Genomic DNA, 16,513 nt, shown 5'->3' with positions numbered 1-16,513 from the left:
TGAGTGTGCCAACTGCGACGATGAACCACCTTCAAGTGAAACAAATTTTCGAAAACGTAGCCATGAGCATTGAAAATAGAAAGAAGTTCCGGACAATAAGCTTGTTAAAGAATTATGAGTTACCTATGATCGTGCGTGGAGAAACCTGATGGATAGTTGTTATACTGTAAAGTAACTGCCATGCTCGACCTGCTGCATGAAAAGGGGCATCTGTCCATGCGTCTTCTCAGATAAGATAATGCAGCACAATGCTTTCTCTTTGCTAATTTCATCGCCTTTATCAATATCATCTCATTGAGTTTCGTTTGATCCTTGAAGCTTCATCTGCCTTTAGGCAATGATATGTCAACTTGAGTTCATCAGAGGATGCACCGAGGCTGTGCATCGATGGGCTATCACAGCCGTGGGTTGCATCTCGAGTCAAAGCTGGTGCATGATCCCATTATCATTTCCGTGGAGATGCGAGATATCCTTCGGGCTTCTATCGTGAATCGCTTTGACGGAGGCAAAAGCCTAACGGCGTCTGTGATCTTATGCCAAGGGAGAATCAGAAGGGGGTGATGGGACGGGACATGTCGAATACTACATCATGTTCATATAAGAAAAGCAATTTTGAGCCCAATAGCACGAGTTCAATAACATACTCCTAGGGTTACCAATACCGGATAGGAAGGAAATAAAGCTCAAGGTGCAGATGAGAAACGCATTGATGTTTGTGGTCACCGAGAGACGAGTCACCGTTGGTCTATTGAAGCTGAGGCTGGATCATGGATGTCCCCCCACACCTTGGCATGGCCAATCAAGGTGGAAGTCCTTATCAGAGACCAGAGAAACCCTGAGTGAGGCTGGTCGTAGGTGGTTTCGTCATGTCTGACTCGAGTTGGCGTTTCTTTTCTTTTTCTAAGGGAAGGTGGATGGATGAGAGGCTGAGAGCTTTCGAAGTGATGAAACTGAAAGGAAGAGTGATAGAATATCTATCTCATTGTATGCGAACAAAGACCTGAGTTGTCGAGTATCATATATACCATTTGTGTCGAGTGCCTCCTTTCGGAATCGCGATTCTTGAATGACTGGAACAAGATCAGACGCCAAGAGATCTACATTAATGTCCTGTAAGCATTCAGGGGCACCCGGCCCAAAGGAAGCATGATGATAAATGAAGTATCTGGGGTATGGGGAGAGTGCCTTATCAGTACAGATCTGGGGTCATGATAGTAGGCAGTGCCGTGTTACAAGAGAGTTTTGTGGCCATTTGTCTTTACTTTTACCTGAAGCTTTTTGGGATAGTGAAGCGAGATAGTCAAGGCTTGATGCTGCAGGAGATCCGTTGTTCCTGGACCTGCATGACGGGAAACTGGGTCTTTGCCCAGGGCTGGAACTGGAATAGGTTTGCGATTGAATTCCTGACGGATTGAGATGGCGTTATGATATTGAATCGAGTCTGGATATTGGGCCAAGATTAATAAGGTAGAGTTTGGAAGCGTTGGAATAACGCGCGCAAAGGCAATTCCTCGTGTTTTGCTTTTTTGTGTAGATGAAGTTTATGGTGAGAGCGAATTGGGAGTGGCGAGACTTGAAGACGGGAAGTCAATTCTGTACCGCAAAACGACAAGCGCCCGCCCACTGTGCTGGGTTAAGTCTGGGGGACCCCCACTGAGGCATGACAGAATAGCCCCTGTGACTTTTCACTATAGTGCTGTGTAGGCTATTCTGTCACTATGTCCAGCTTTACCTGGTAGAATTGCCTCGCCCCAAAAAACGTCACCCGTTTGTACCAGGATCTTAAACTGAATTGGACTGGACTGGACTGGACCCTTTTCTTCGCGTCTTGACTTGACTTTTGTCTGTCTGTCTTGTCTTATCTCCAAAACTCACCCTCACTCCTTCACCTTCACACACCTACCCTCTCTAAAACAACCAGCCTCCAGGGGTTTCACAGGGACAAGAAGACGACATCAGCCAAGCTCAGCTCATTCAATTCCCGGGCATAACCTCTAAACTATTACTGGCTAAAACCTGGAGCAGTCCATCCTTTCCAGGGATCTCTTATCTCTGCCACCCCCAGTCTCACTCACTGCCACTGCCTTCGGCCGCCTGAACCGGAATCGCGCCCTTTCCAGTTTCGCCCAAATTCTCAAGTGACAGTCTCTCCTCTCACATTCGATTCGGAACCTCTCAACACCAAAACCGCCCAAGGGACCCAATCGCATCGGATTGCGCCCCCTGCGAATCTCTTATCTCTGGGCGTCCTCTATTTGACCTGTCTCTCCCTTTTCTACTACCTACCTCCTCTGCCTCTGCCCGGCATGTCACTCTCACGTCGTGCAACCTCATCAGTCTCGACCTTGACTTCCCTGTCGCTCTTCAATCCTTCGACTCTGGCATTTCTATTTCTATATCACTCCTCCCAAGCCAGAAATCACGTCGCCGCCATGGGAGGCGATGGAGACGCCAGAGGAGCAACCAATCTCAAGTATAACGGTACAGGAGCAATAGGTGCAGACCCGCTCACCATGGATGTCAATATCTGGTACAAGGTGAGTCTACTCTACTTACATTCTTCTACTCTACCATCAGACGATCCATGACTCTATCCTCATCATTCTCATGGCTCTGCTCTTCTCTCTCTCTTCTGTTCTCATTTTTCTCTCACCATGAGAACATTCACAGTAAGACGAGACGAGAGACAGACTGCCAGTGGGTCCCCAGTATCTTTGAACGCCCGCAAGCTGACCTTTTGCGCCCGCAACTCAGGCCGGAGATATCGCGTGGATGCTCTCAGCCACTGCTTTAGTATTGTTAATGATTCCAGGCGTTGGGTAAGTCTTTTCCCTCTCTTATCGGCAAAATTCTTAACACGCACTAACATTTCTTTGTAGCTTCTTCTATTCAGGTCTCGCCCGTCGCAAATCAGCCCTATCGCTTATATGGCTTTCTGTAATGAGCGCCGCAGTAACAACCTTTCAATGGTTCTTCTGGGGTTACTCACTTACATTCTCACATACGGCCGGTCCCTTCATCGGTGACTTGGCCAATTTTGGTTTCCGCGATGTCTTGGCCCGTCCCTCGGTAGGCTCGGCGCATCTGCCCGATATGATGTTCGCTGTTTATCAAGGCATGTTCTCAGCCTTGACTGTCGCTCTCGCTACTGGCGCCGTCGCCGAGAGAGGCCGAATGCTCCCCTGCATCATCTTCATCTTCGTGTGGGCCACTGTCGTCTATGACCCCATCGCCTGCTGGACCTGGAACCCTAATGGCTGGTCTAACAAGATGGGCGGCCTGGACTTTGCAGGAGGTACCCCTGTGCACATCGCTTCTGGAAGCGCTGCCCTGGCCTACTCCATGATGTTGGGCAAGCGTAGTGGCCATGGAACACATGAGCTCAACTATCGCCCTCACAATGCTACTCATATCGTGACTGGAACTGTCTTCCTTTGGGTCGGATGGTTTGGCTTCAATGCTGGCTCTGCCCTTTCAGCTAACCTTCGTGGTGTTATGGCAGCTGTTGTTACTAACCTGGCTGCTTGCGTCGGTGGAATGACTTGGTGTCTTTTGGACTATCGCCTTGAGAGAAAGTTCTCTACTGTTGGATTTTGCTCCGGTGTTGTCGCGGGCCTAGTTTGCATCACCCCAGGTTCTGGTATGTTCATCACAACTTCATCTCACATAGTGCTCTAACAATTCTCTAGGTTATGTGCCTCCTTGGGCTGCTATCATCTTTGGTGCTGTTGGCGCTGCCGGTTCGAATTACGCTACCAAGGTCAAGTTCCTTCTCGGAATCGACGATGCTCTCGATATCTTCGCCGTTCATGGTGTTGGCGGTCTCATTGGCAATATTTGCACCGCCTTCTTCGCCAGCCCGACTATCGCTGCCCTCGACGGTTACTCTCACATCAAGGGTGGATGGGTTGAGCATCACTGGGCTCAGATGGGATACCAGCTTGCCGACTCGATCTGCGGAGGACTTTACTCCTTCACCGTTACATGTCTCATTCTGTTCCTCATGAACCTCATCCCTGGACTGCGCCTGCGCGTCGATTCTGAGGCTGAGCTTCAGGGTATCGACGACGCCGAAATTGGAGAGTTCGCCTACGACTATGTTGAGCTCACCCGAGAGGTTGTTAGCGACATGGATAATGAATCCGGAAGCCGATACTCTGCTGATCCTACAGCATTTCACCACTACGAGAAGAACCATATCCCTATGATCGACGCTCGCATGTTTGGTGGCCAACCCGCGCATGCTCCAGTAGCATTTCCCCAGTGAGGTCGCAACTTTGGGGACTTTACATAACAAGAGTAAGGCTTTATTTCATGACATAACAGCGTCAGAGGGCCATGTGTCGAGTCGATTTATACGCATCTAACGGCGCCATGATTTGGGATTGAGTTATAGATACCCCGGTTTTTGAACCGTTTTAGCAAGATTGTTTGGCTGTATAGTAAGGAGTTTCATTAAGGTGTATGTATATTGGACAAAACTACCAGTAAAATAGCATAATACAAGACATATCAACATTAGATACTCGGTCCGGGAATTGTCAGGTTCATGGTCGTTAATGAATTAGCGGGTCTTTACCCAATTTAGTGTTGAAGCCTGGCAACTTCAGTGGTTCATGCATGACGTGAGCCAATCACATGCAACCTTGAATCTTCAATCAGCAATGGAAGTCTTGGTCGCAACGTGAACAATTGAACATCTTCTTTTTACCCGGAACAATAACCTGAACAGCTTACGCTATTCCGTTACACTTGGCTTGTTTTCTCACATGACCTTTGGTTTTTGGTTATAGGCATCCATCAGTATTTTCTTGGTCATGAAGGTGACCCTGCACTCGTAATCGCGTTCGTCATGCAACAACAAACATGGAACATAAGCACATCATGATGGACTCACAAGAGGAAAGGGCGCTGGAAGAAAAGACGGCGATTTTCAACAGATTCCAGATCCTTTATAGTGATGATGAGTTTGATGAAGGAGAGAAACAAGAGAGGATTCGATGCCGCAGCTTCTTTGCGCCTAGACCAAAGCCGAAACCACAGCCAACCCCTAAACCTCAAGAGAAAGAGCCCCTTGTGCTAGATCTCACCAACGATGAGTCGCAAGAGTCGAGAGTGACGCCTAGAAGGGTCGCCTCTATTCCAACCCCAGCACCTGCTCAAGGCGCAAAGATTATTAAGGGTACACCTATGACAGCTATGGGCCAGAAGAGCAGACTCGGCACGCTCTTGAATCAGCGAAGTGATGGGGCTATTCTAGTCGATGATACACCTATCCCTGACTCTACTCGTCAGACGCAAAGGCTGCTTCCTAGAAGTGGCTCCACGCCCATATTTGCCTCCGGAAGAACTCTTGGCCAAGTGGTCGGCGAGTCTCCTTCACCAAGCTTGGCTATGAAGAAGCGGAAGCGCGAGTCTTCGATCAAACTCCGGCCAGAGAGCGAGCAGATATTTAAGGATCTTACTTTTTACTACGTCCCTGATGATGATATCGCGCCGGCTCGGAGGTTGCGCATCACGAAGGCACGCGAGTTCGGTGCGACGTGGGTGCGAACGCCGCGCATTGCGACTCATATCGTTGTGGAGAAACACATCCAGTTCAAGGACCTGGAGGGCGTGTTGAAGAAAACCAATAAGAACCTCCCACCTAAGGTGGTGAACGAGGAATATCCTATCGACTGTATCCAATTCAAGGCACTGCTTCAATGCAATCAGAAGAAGTACCAACTTACAGGCCAGCCGACGGCGCCAGATGATGGACCTTCAGTCGCTCCGCGCAGTTCTCTAGAGTCTGTCCGATCGTTGCCGCTTAAGCCGCCTCAGAGAAACTCGAAACGATGGGATCATGTGCCTCTCCAAGGTACTCCAGAGAGGATTGAAGAATCACCTCATCGGAGTCAAATCGCCGAGACGCCTGCTCCCACGGCTTCACATCCGGTAATACTGAATCTTGAAGACATGATCTCATCTCATCCTGCAAGCACCAGTAGTAAAGCGGCTCATTCCCGAAATGTTTCCACTACATCAGTTGCACATGAAACCAGCAATGCTAAACAAACCCAAAAAGGAGATGGTCATGAAGACGAGTTGTCCGAGTACATCGAGATAATGGAGGAGTATAAGGACCTCCCATTAGACGCAGATGACGACGACGCTCAGACTGTCGCAGATATGGGACCAGAAGAACAGTCCATGTCAGGCTCAGAAGACGAGAGAGCCAATATGCGCAAGACGAGAAGAAAGACGAGATCAGGTCGCAAAGATATCGCTTTCGAGGATCGATTTTCGTGTAACTCTGCTGGGGTCAAGGACGCTAAAGCGGGGCATCCAAATGCCCGCACGATAGAGGTCCTACAGAAGATGGCTGACTATTACAACCGAATCAACGACCACTGGCGAACAACTGCGTACAGAAAAGTCATTAGCACTTTAAAGCGCCAAGAGACAAAGATCACAACTGCTGAAGAGGCACAGCGATTACCCAGCGTGGGAACTCGTCTGGCGCAGAAGATCGAGGAAATTGTTACGACGGATAGATTGCAGAGGCTCGAGTACGCACAAAAAGAGCCAATGGATGAAGCACTTCAGCTATTCCTCGGCATCTATGGTGTTGGAAACAGTCAGGCCCAACAGTGGCTGGCACAAGGTTTCAGGACACTGGACGACCTGATGGCGAAGGCCAAACTCACGCCGAATCAGCTGTTGGGCATCGAGCACTATGATGACCTGAACACCAGGATTCCACGTCGCGAAGTTGAAGCTCTGGGGACAGTTGTGAAGACAACTGCTCAGCGTATTGATCCACAAGTAGAGCTCATCATTGGAGGCAGTTATCGAAGAGGAGCAGAATCGTCCGGTGACATTGATTTTATCATTACCAAATCGAAGACTGAGTCATCAGCTGAACTCCGGCCTTTTCTCGACAGTTTAGTCCAACGTCTCGAAGCCGATGGGTTTCTCGTGGCACGACTAGCATCATCTCGGTCTGCCAGCGACGGGAGTAAGTGGCATGGCTGCTGTGTGCTGCCCAAGATCAGCGGCTTCAACGACCATGATTACAAGCCTGTCTGGAGGCGCATCGATTTCCTGCTCGTGCCTGAGTCTGAGAGGGGTGCTGCCCTGCTATATTTCACCGGCAACGATATCTTTAATCGCAGTATGCGACTGTTGGCTTCCAAGAAAGGAATGCGACTGAACCAACGTGGTCTGTACAAGGACGTTATGCGAGGTCCGCAGCGTGTCAAGGTCACGGAAGGGGAGTTGGTTGAGGGAAGAGATGAGCGGAGAATATTTGAAATTCTCAAGATCAAATGGAGAGAGCCTCATGAACGATGGTGTTGATATTTCTCAAACTCCATTATATATATTACAACAGCTTTAGTGGTGATGGTGTTGGTGGTTATGCATAGCAGAGCCTCACGGTTACAGTTTTGGTCTACCGAGGTCAAAGTGGAGGGAGGGCCTCTCGGGAAGAGATCAAGGGACATGGATCCATAGCGTGGAGTTTTGGCATTGACTATTAGAGATCCTTGGAGAATGGATCCATTTGCATAAGAGTTGCTGAAGCATTGGCATAGCATTGCTGTAGATTCTGGAAAGAGAGATGAATATATACGTACTATCTAGTCCCATGTGAATGTAACTTACGTGAGATCTTCCCCAGATCTTGGCTAAACTCTCAATTTGCATGTGAAATGCCTTTAGACTGACTCTCCCCAAATCCTGACCATCTTCAGTGGACAAAATGGTGAATCCCCCTGCGTCATAGGCGGCCAGGCCCTGTAGTGCTTTCCCCAGTGGGGACATGTTGCCGTTCTCCGCAACACAAGCCGAGAGCAAGCCCAAACATCCGAGGCTCATGCCCAGGTGACATTGCTCCATGCGATTAAGTCTGGGGACGCCTCGACTCGTCTTCAAAACCCATGAATCTACCAACTTTATCCGACTTAATCCATGCTCCTATACGAATCTTCCACACTTCAGATCTAACCTACGGATTAAGGCGACAACGTTCGATGCCTTGAGAGGACAGCGCTTTGCGACATCCACCGACTTCCGATCCTGCGACCGCTCTGACTGTCTACGTTTCTTCTACCGACAATATGGCCATGTCATCGTCACTAGAGGTGTTGAAGGTACGGCCTTATTGTTTTGCGACACGCGATCGAGCTTGCGCTGACTGGTTTTGGATAGGCCTCGCTTGAGGAGATTGTCAAGAACCCGCAATACCATGATCTATTATCGCTGGTCAAGACGGCGCGCAATGGTATTATTTACGGAACCAAGGTGCGGTTTCCACATGCGTTGGTGTAAGTTACCCATGAGCTCGATATATCTAAATGATCGCTAATCTCACTTCCAACAGGATGGTATTCCTCTTCCGCTCCGGAACGTACGCTTGACCTCTCTCCCATGCAACCTACCGACTTCGAGCTAACGTGTGACGAACCCAGATTCCGAGAAAAGGTCAAACTAGTCCTTCGAGCGACAAGACACCATGCGACAAACTTGGCGCGCTTCGCTACCATTTATAAGCTGACGATGTTGGCGCTCAAGTACTTTGGCGCAGAGCCTGGAAAGGAGGGTACGTCATTGCCGTTGTCCAGGTTGAAACTCAGATCCTAACTCTACCCAGGTACATACGATTCTTTCGTAGGCGGTCTTGTCGGTGGTTACTTCGTCTTTGGCGGTCGATCGAAGCGCACAGGAAAGATATCATCGGTCAACCAGCAGATCGTCATCTACGTCTTTGCGCGCGTCATGCTCGCCCTCGCACGCATCGCCGTCAAGCCCGGCGCCGGCTTGCCTGTCGTATCGTCCGAGCCTCTTCACAGCACGATCAACCACTACGCCTGGCCAGCGTTCGCCTCGCTGTCCTGGGCTATGGTTATGTTGATCTTCCGGTACCACCCCGAGGACCTGCAGTCGAGCTTGAGAAGCAGCATGACGTATATCTATAAGGATTGTAACGAGTTTGACTCGCTTCGAACTTTGCTCTGGCAGAACAAATAGACAGGGGATGGATGTGTAACTCGCAAGCAAACTGGCGGTGGTCGAATTGAATTTGGCGTTGAGGCGTGGGAGGCTCTTTTGCATAACAGCATGCATGGCTTTGAGCATGGCAGTCGGTATACAGGCTGGGCCTTTATTTTTATAGGCAGCATTAGTAGACTTGGATATATGATAACCAATATGATAGATGCGAATTTGTACTACTTGTTGAAAGTAATATGTGCTGATGTATCAGTATTAAAGTGATCGAACCTTGTCATCGTTACTATCTGATTATTGTTTAGCTCTTCTAGCTTCGTTTCCTTACCCTCAGGGCTTAGTAAGAATAGCTTTAAATCTTAGGATATCATCTTCACAGTAATTTTAAGGATGAAAGTTGAGAATGAAATAAACAAATAATGGATTAAGATTAATAGCTTCTTGGGCCATGATGGCGCTAATCGGGAAAGCTATGGACGATACCCCACTAGAGCTGACCCCTGCTTGCCCCTCCGCCCCTCCACACTGACGCCTGCAGCGAGCCTCAACTTTACCATCCGTTAACTCTAGGCTACACCTACTACCATAACCTCCACTTCTTGACTCTCAACTTATTCTCATATTCAGTAGCAAAGTAACAACAATGGCGTCAAACCCTCAAGTCGCAGATGCTATATCGAAAGCTGAATCTGCTTCCGGCGAAAAAGCCCCGGTCTACGAGCAGTTTCTACCAAACCTCAAGAATCTCTCGCCTCCACCCACCGCCGACGATCTCAATGCTATCGTCGACTCTTTCTTCGGCCAGGCGCTCGGCGTCGTAGCCACACGAACACTTCTCGCATCTTTCATCGCGACACTTCGAGAGTTACCGAACGAGGATGACCTGTGGATCGAGGTTGGAAACTGCACGCTCGACACCATTGCCGCTCAGCCTTCGTCATCATCTTTCGTCGATGCCGGTGCCACACTCCGAGAGCTCATTGCTACTGCCCACGAGAAGAATGAAGACTTCCTCGATGCCGCCAAAACACTCGCCGATATCCCACTAGATAGCTCCCAGCGCAAGGTCACCGACGAGGAGAAGGCGCGAACATGGGTCCGGATCGTACGAAACTACCTCGAGGTGGACGACTCTACTGCCGCCGAGATGTATATCAATAAGCTCAAGAACATAATGCACTCAGTCTCTGATCAAGAACTGAACCTGCACTTTAAGCTGTCGCAGGCTCGTATTCTTGATGCTCAGCGTGACTTCTTGTCTGCATCTCAGCGATATCACGAAATCAGCTTCTTCCCCGCCATCGACGAGGACGATCGTGTGCACACCCTTAGCATGGCTATCAAGTGTGCTGTTCTGGCCCCCGCAGGTCCCATGAGAAATCGCACATTGGGTCGTCTGTACAAGGACGAGCGCTCATCTCAGCTGGAAGAGTTTGGTATTTTGGAGAAGATGTTCCTTGATCGACTATTGTCTCCTCAGGAAGTAGAAAAGTTTGCTGAGGGTCTGCAACCACATCAGCTGGCGACAACGTCCGACGGATCAACAGTACTTGCCAAGGCTGTTGTTGAACATAACCTTCTCGGTGCCTCAAGACTATACAGAAACATTAGATTCGAGGCCTTGGGATCACTGTTGGGACTGGATGCCGATAAGGCGGAGGAAACTACAGCTCGTATGATCGAACAAGGCCGCCTGGTAGGTCGAATGGACCAACTTGACAGAATCGTGTACTTCGAGGGCGGTGAAGCCTCAGGAGAGAAGGGAAGTGGACGAGCTGAAGTTACCGTCGGCAAGGAAATGCGAACATGGGATGCCAATGTCCAAAGTCTGGCCGAGGAAGTGGAAAACGTCACCAACGCGCTGCAAAAGGAGTTTCCTGTAAGTGCTTCAATTATCCCATATCCAAAGTGATCCCCCCGTACTAACTATCTAATAGGAATTTGTTGCCGCAAACCGCAAGGAATGAAGAAAAGACGCAAGCATAGAAACTTTCTTTTGTATGGCGTTTAGGGGTTGGGATGAATGAAATCTGTTTATGTCTAATGCATAGCACATAGCCCCTTTGGTTTTAGACTGGCATCATGATACAGGCCACAAATACCAAGTCCAAATATTTCTTGCGAACCACCATGTCTGTCTATGATGATCCGTCGATTGTCGGAGAGCCAGGCTTGCCAAGAAGAAGAGCTAAAGTGCTATTCTGCAGTGAAGTTGAAAAGTGACCAGAGACCGCCACATCTGTGAAGCCCTCATCGTCCCACCTTCGCATCACAACTTGATTGCCCCTTAAGCGCAGCAGCAGAACTCGGCGCACTTGGAGTACTTGGCTTCAATGTCGAGCTTGACGTACTTGACTTCGTCGTATCGGCCACGAGGGTAGTTCTTTCCGTGCTTCTTGTACTCGTCGACCTCGTCATCGTCGTAGTCGCCGCCCTTACTGCCCTCCTTGTTGTCGTGGTCGTTGCCCTTGCCACCCTTCTTGAAACCCTCACGGCACTGGTCGTCGTCAATTCCAACATAGACACTGTCCTTGAACTTGGGGTAACCGGGGACCTTCTCAATGGGAACGACGCACTTGTCCTTCTTGCAGTACTTGTTGAAGTTGAGGTGCTTCTTGTCCTTGGGGCCTTCCTTCTTGTAGGAGTAGAGCCCGAGGTAGGCGATCTTGTCAGACCACTTCTCATAGTCCTCGTACTGGACGATCAGGCACTGGGCTTTGCCGTAGCCACTGCAAGCACCGACCTTGCCGTTGACCTTGTAGTTGTCGCCCTTGGAGCACTTCTGGGACTCGCTGAAGTATCCGGAGTAGGTGGCCTTGGAGTAGTCGTAGGCGTACTTCTGGCACTTCCTCTTGTCTTCGGGGCAAGAGCGCTTGTAGCCACGGCCCTTGGGCTCGTATCCAACCCAGATCTTGGGGTTGTAGGGACACCAGTCACAGCGTTCGATGTCCCATTCGTACTTCTTTCCCTTGTCGCCACGACCTTTGCCGCTACGGCCAAACTCCTCATCGCCGTCGTCGTCATGACCTCCATGTCCCTTGCCACCACGGTGGTCATCATCCCCCTTCTTGCCGGGGTAGTTGTCTTCACCGTGCTTCTCAGGGGATTTGATGTCCTTGTCGAAGCCGCCAGGGGTTGCGATGACACCAGTGGCAATGAAGGCCAGGACGGCAGTGACTTGGTACAGCTTCATGTTGATTGAAGGGGTAGCGAAGTGGGTTTTGTAACGAAAGTGTGTTAACGAGTGTGAAGGTGCAGAAAAGCTTGCTTGATGAGGATAATGTTCAAGGACTCGTGAAGGATGAAGGCCCTCTTATAGATGATTCGAGCTTCTGTTTAAGACGATCTCAGAGCTTCTCATTCCATTGTCGTGGCTTGCTTCGCATTTTCGTGCTTTCCAAACCCGATGGTCTCAGGCAAAGATGTGCAAGTCACCATGATGCTTACTCTCAAGATCCCGAAGCCTCAGTACTGCTGCTGCCCTGCAGTCATGGTTTCTCAGTACCGGTGTCGAGCCCAATGACATTCTCGTGGCTTCAGGAAGTTATGATAATAGCATCTTGGGTCACGATAATCCGGCAATGTTTCATCCGATCATCAAGCCTCTCGGCTCAGCTGAATTCTTGAAGTGCACTTGTCTGGGGCCATAGATGACGAGTTGGTGATGAGTCTGACGGGCTTTCGTATGCCAACACCACCTAATTAGGTCGAGGTTCTAGGCTCAACCCAGAGACTAGTTGTAGTCACATTGGGAAGTTGGTATCACTCGGCTAGTCACCTCGTGAGCTCAAGATTGGCCAACATATTTCGAACCTAGTAGATCTACCGATACAGTACTCGTGGACTCAGCTACTCGAGGCTCGTATATGCAACGGGCCTGGAATATTGACCATCCCATGAGGCCAGCGATATGAATCTCACTTGTCTTTCAGCTTCATATGCAGTGAACAACAGTCATTCTCTCGACTTCTAAGATAGGATGTGTCTGGTGCTTGGCATTATCATCTTTTCTTCTTTGAGTTGTTGGTGTTGTCTGCTGCATCACTTACTCATCGAACATTCTCTTGACTATGTCTTTCCGGTTATTCCTAGACTTGTGCCATTAATAAGAAGAACTGATACTATCTTCAAATCAGTCTTGTTCATATGTCATTTCGGAAACTCAGGCTGTAGGAAAACGTCAGTGATCTATGGTACATTCTCTAGGCGTAAACACCGTGTAAGCCACTCTGCTTTATTATCGTCTCCTCGTCATGATCCTACATCATCTTCGAAGTCTAGTCGTCATCCGTTTCTTTTCTTTAGACGATAGTCATCACGAGGCTCTGTGTACGAGCGGCATGCATGGTCTTGCCAGGGGTTAACTTCTTGAGAATATAGTCATCGGACTAAAACATCCGTAGGAAATGTTTCTTATAGGCCAATAATCAGATACTTTTGTACTACAGCGGGATCGATTTGTCAATATTGAGAGAAGAACAGTGATGGAGGTCTCTGATTGGCAATACAGCAAAAGGACTATGTTAAGATCTTGTATCACTACGGTTTGCCTCTATGATACTTCTTCCCAAATTAGCCGCGTTTCTTGCGTGACAGTTGGCCAGTCTTTCCCTCTCAACTTTATCTCTCTGCTCCTTGATGTGTATTTGTACGGAGAGCAACTTCAGCCGCTCCCGTTTTATCTAAGAGGCTACGAGTCCACGATGTTTGTTACGCCACTGTGATACTTAACAAATATCCGCTTCATTGGCAATAATTAGGCCTACTGCATTTCAGCCAATACGAAGAACTGCTGAGGTCTGGGCCATTTATGTATGATCTTAATGTCTTGATTTATAGTCTTTAGGGTAGTTTGAGACCAAATGCCGAAGCTCGGCAGTAGACCCCACGTCTGACATATTAGTCTTTCAAATTGGGTGTGATTGCTCTGGTAATGTGATTGTGTTATTTTGCAACGCTCCGGACATAAGAAACTTCGGTGATAAGTTCACATACTCACTTACACTTCAACCCAACATCCTTTCCTTGTCCTACAATTAAACAGAAAATACCTGCCAAACACAATGCCGCAGACTATCCGTCCAACATCGGCCATGTCTTCAACCGGAAGTCCTCCACCGCCGCTCAAACGCCGCAGAAGGAGACCTGCCCGGTCCTGTGAACAATGCCGGTCTAGGAAGGTCAAGTGTGATATGGGTCAGCCCTGTACCGGTTGTGTCCGGGCCAGAGCGCCGATGCGATGTTCTTACCGTGATGGGAGCACCGTTGAAGCCGCCCCGGAAACTCGGACCTTGGCAGCAGTTGAAAGGGAGGAAGTTATAGCAACGCCGCAGACTCAGAACAGGGCCGTGGCCTATCCCCGAGATCCGGTGTCTCTACCATCAAGATCCATCGACAACCAGACTCCCGTATTGACTCGAGAAAATCATGTCTTTCAACCTGTCTCATCCCCTCAAGTTTTGATACAGACTCCATCCTCAAATTCAATTGCGCCGTTTACACCAAGACTTCGTCATGTACCAGAAAAGACCAAGCTCTTCGGCCAAACGCATTGGCTCCATACTGCAGAGAAGGTAAGTCTGTCACAGCCCATAATCACTTCAATGATGCCGCCCAGATGGCCCTAACAATACTACAGTTCCCTGTCTCTGGAAACTTTCATCCTGTCGAGGTCGAGCCATCTTTTGAATATGCCAAGTCTGATTTCTTCGACGTATTGAAAGAAGCACGGAGCATACGCTTCGGCCTCAAGAAACAGATTTCATCTAACCTTGAGCAACCCATCCAAAACTTGCGCAGTACTCTCCCTACCAAAGCAGTCTGTGATGAGCTAATAGCCTGTTACCTTCGTACATTCGAGCCCATGTACCGCATCGTACACATCCCCTCTTTCTGGAAGGAATATGACCGACTATGGGACAGTGAACATCCATCGTCGCTATCAACTGTCTCTATGGTCAGGCTAACGTTGGCCATGGCTATCGGTACTACATTTGCGAAGTTTGATAGTGATAACGAGATAAATCACCTATGGCGGCTTGCGCAGACGTGGATTCAAAATGCCCAGTGGTGGCTTACAGGACCAAACGAGAAGACAACCTATAATCTTGATGGCTTGCAAGTGTTTTGCCTACTGATACTTGCTCGCCAAACAACCTTCAACTGCCGTGGAGCAACTTCATGGCTCTCATCAAGCTCTCTGTTACGCGCTGCAGTCACCATGGGCCTCCACCGGGACCCCAAGCTATTCTCTGGTCTATCACTCTTCCAGAAAGAGTTCCGCGCTCGACTTTGGGCCACAGTACTAGAGCTGGCCGTTCAGTCATGTCTGGACCTTGGTCTACCTCTGCATCTTTCCGAAGAAGACTTCGATGCGCCCATTCCATCAAACTTCAACGACCCTGACCTTGAGTCAACCTCTTCCGAAACACCATATCCTATGGATACGTTTACAGACTCGTATCTTCAAATATTCCTGGCCAAATCTTTGCGGCTAAGAGTGGGAATAATACGATTACTGAACGACATTCGACAAGAAAAGTCGCACGAGAATGCCCTAGCAATGGGAACGGAACTACGTACGGCGTGCAGAGATGTAGCTGCCTTCTTCAACTCATACAAGCAGGGTCAGGCTAAAGTCGAACATGGCTCGACTTTGGAAGCTACCGAGTTCCACCGTAAGCTGATCGATATTCAGTTGCGTCGTTTCATCATGTTTCTTCATCGAGACTTTATGCTACAGGCGAAAATAGATCCTCGGTTTTATCTTTCTCGTAAAGTATGTGTTGAGGCTGCTCTCGTCATTGCAACTGGAAGCAAGGGCGTCGACCTGGATGTGCCTCTTCAGCTGTGGGACGACATGTCTCGATTGTCTTTTGTCGGACGAGGTCTGTTCAAATGTGCGCTGAGCTTTGATGCTATGCTCATCCTGGCACTCGAGATCATAACCGACCTACAGGACGAGTCAACACCAGATCATGAGTCGGATATACTCAAAGAGATGGCGAGGGCCGCTCGTAACCCTCTGATGCAGACTCTGGAAGAGATAGGCAGACAACTTCGCTGTCTCATAGCTCGAGGAAACCTTAGTCTCAAGAGGCTTCTATTCTCGAATGCGCATTTAGCCCATATTCGAGCACTCGAAACGGGACGTCCAGTCAAAACAGCTGTGTACGAAGCTGTTATCTCGACTTTACGTGACTGCGTAGTAATGATGCGTGAAGTCCAAGCGGCTACCACGCCGCAAGAATCAGTTCTCACCTCAGACAGCTTCCATACTGACTTCCTCGGCCCGGACATGTTCTTCAATGTAAGTGACCTTGTCAATAGCAAATTCTTGGCGTTTCTAACAGTTCGGATCAGAATAATATCATGGAGTGGGATATATCCGACCTCCTTGGGTTTCCAACAGCCGGTAAAGAGAGCCATTGGCCAGCCATGAATTGATTATCGACTTGGAACACCACGAAACAATAATAATCGACTGCGGTTGTGACAGAAGGCTGCTCACGAAACATCCGTA

General features: G+C 49.0%; 6 protein-coding genes across 6 annotated transcripts; 5 read left to right on the top strand and 1 right to left on the bottom strand.

Annotated features, from left to right (window-relative positions):
- Positions 1-2,513: 2,513 nt before the first annotated feature.
- FIESC28_10348 (uncharacterized protein) lies at positions 2,514-4,267 on the top strand (the record flags this gene model as incomplete). The annotated part of the gene is made up of 4 exons (XM_031164480.1): positions 2,514-2,537; positions 2,755-2,819; positions 2,880-3,640; positions 3,690-4,267. 4 exons carry the CDS (start codon positions 2,514-2,516, stop codon positions 4,265-4,267), a joined length of 1,428 nt encoding a protein of 475 aa, XP_031011432.1.
- Positions 4,268-4,884: 617 nt separating this feature from the next.
- On the top strand, positions 4,885-7,341 carry FIESC28_10347 (uncharacterized protein; the record flags this gene model as incomplete). Its single annotated transcript, XM_031164479.1, has 1 exon — positions 4,885-7,341. One exon carries the CDS (start codon positions 4,885-4,887, stop codon positions 7,339-7,341), a length of 2,457 nt encoding a protein of 818 aa, XP_031011431.1.
- A 761-nt stretch (positions 7,342-8,102) lies between these two features.
- On the top strand, positions 8,103-9,012 carry FIESC28_10346 (uncharacterized protein; the record flags this gene model as incomplete). Its single annotated transcript, XM_031164478.1, has 5 exons — positions 8,103-8,135; positions 8,194-8,309; positions 8,366-8,392; positions 8,454-8,584; positions 8,636-9,012. The coding sequence occupies 5 exons, from the start codon at positions 8,103-8,105 to the stop codon at positions 9,010-9,012; spliced, it is 684 nt and encodes a 227-aa protein (XP_031011430.1).
- Positions 9,013-9,634: 622 nt separating this feature from the next.
- On the top strand, positions 9,635-10,958 carry FIESC28_10345 (uncharacterized protein; the record flags this gene model as incomplete). Its single annotated transcript, XM_031164477.1, has 2 exons — positions 9,635-10,870; positions 10,929-10,958. The coding sequence occupies 2 exons, from the start codon at positions 9,635-9,637 to the stop codon at positions 10,956-10,958; spliced, it is 1,266 nt and encodes a 421-aa protein (XP_031011429.1).
- A 320-nt stretch (positions 10,959-11,278) lies between these two features.
- On the bottom strand, positions 11,279-12,184 carry FIESC28_10344 (uncharacterized protein; the record flags this gene model as incomplete). Its single annotated transcript, XM_031164476.1, has 1 exon — positions 11,279-12,184. One exon carries the CDS (start codon positions 12,182-12,184, stop codon positions 11,279-11,281), a length of 906 nt encoding a protein of 301 aa, XP_031011428.1.
- A 1,870-nt stretch (positions 12,185-14,054) lies between these two features.
- On the top strand, positions 14,055-16,437 carry FIESC28_10343 (uncharacterized protein; the record flags this gene model as incomplete). Its single annotated transcript, XM_031164475.1, has 3 exons — positions 14,055-14,564; positions 14,630-16,300; positions 16,354-16,437. 3 exons carry the CDS (start codon positions 14,055-14,057, stop codon positions 16,435-16,437), a joined length of 2,265 nt encoding a protein of 754 aa, XP_031011427.1.
- Between the last annotated feature and the right edge of the window lie 76 nt (positions 16,438-16,513).

This window comes from Fusarium coffeatum, assembly GCF_003316985.1.
Source record: "Fusarium coffeatum strain FIESC_28 chromosome Unknown BRIP53273_contig_302, whole genome shotgun sequence".
NCBI classification, from domain to species: Eukaryota; Fungi; Ascomycota; class Sordariomycetes; order Hypocreales; family Nectriaceae; genus Fusarium; species Fusarium coffeatum.
This window is presented reverse-complemented; position numbering and strand designations above follow the sequence as displayed.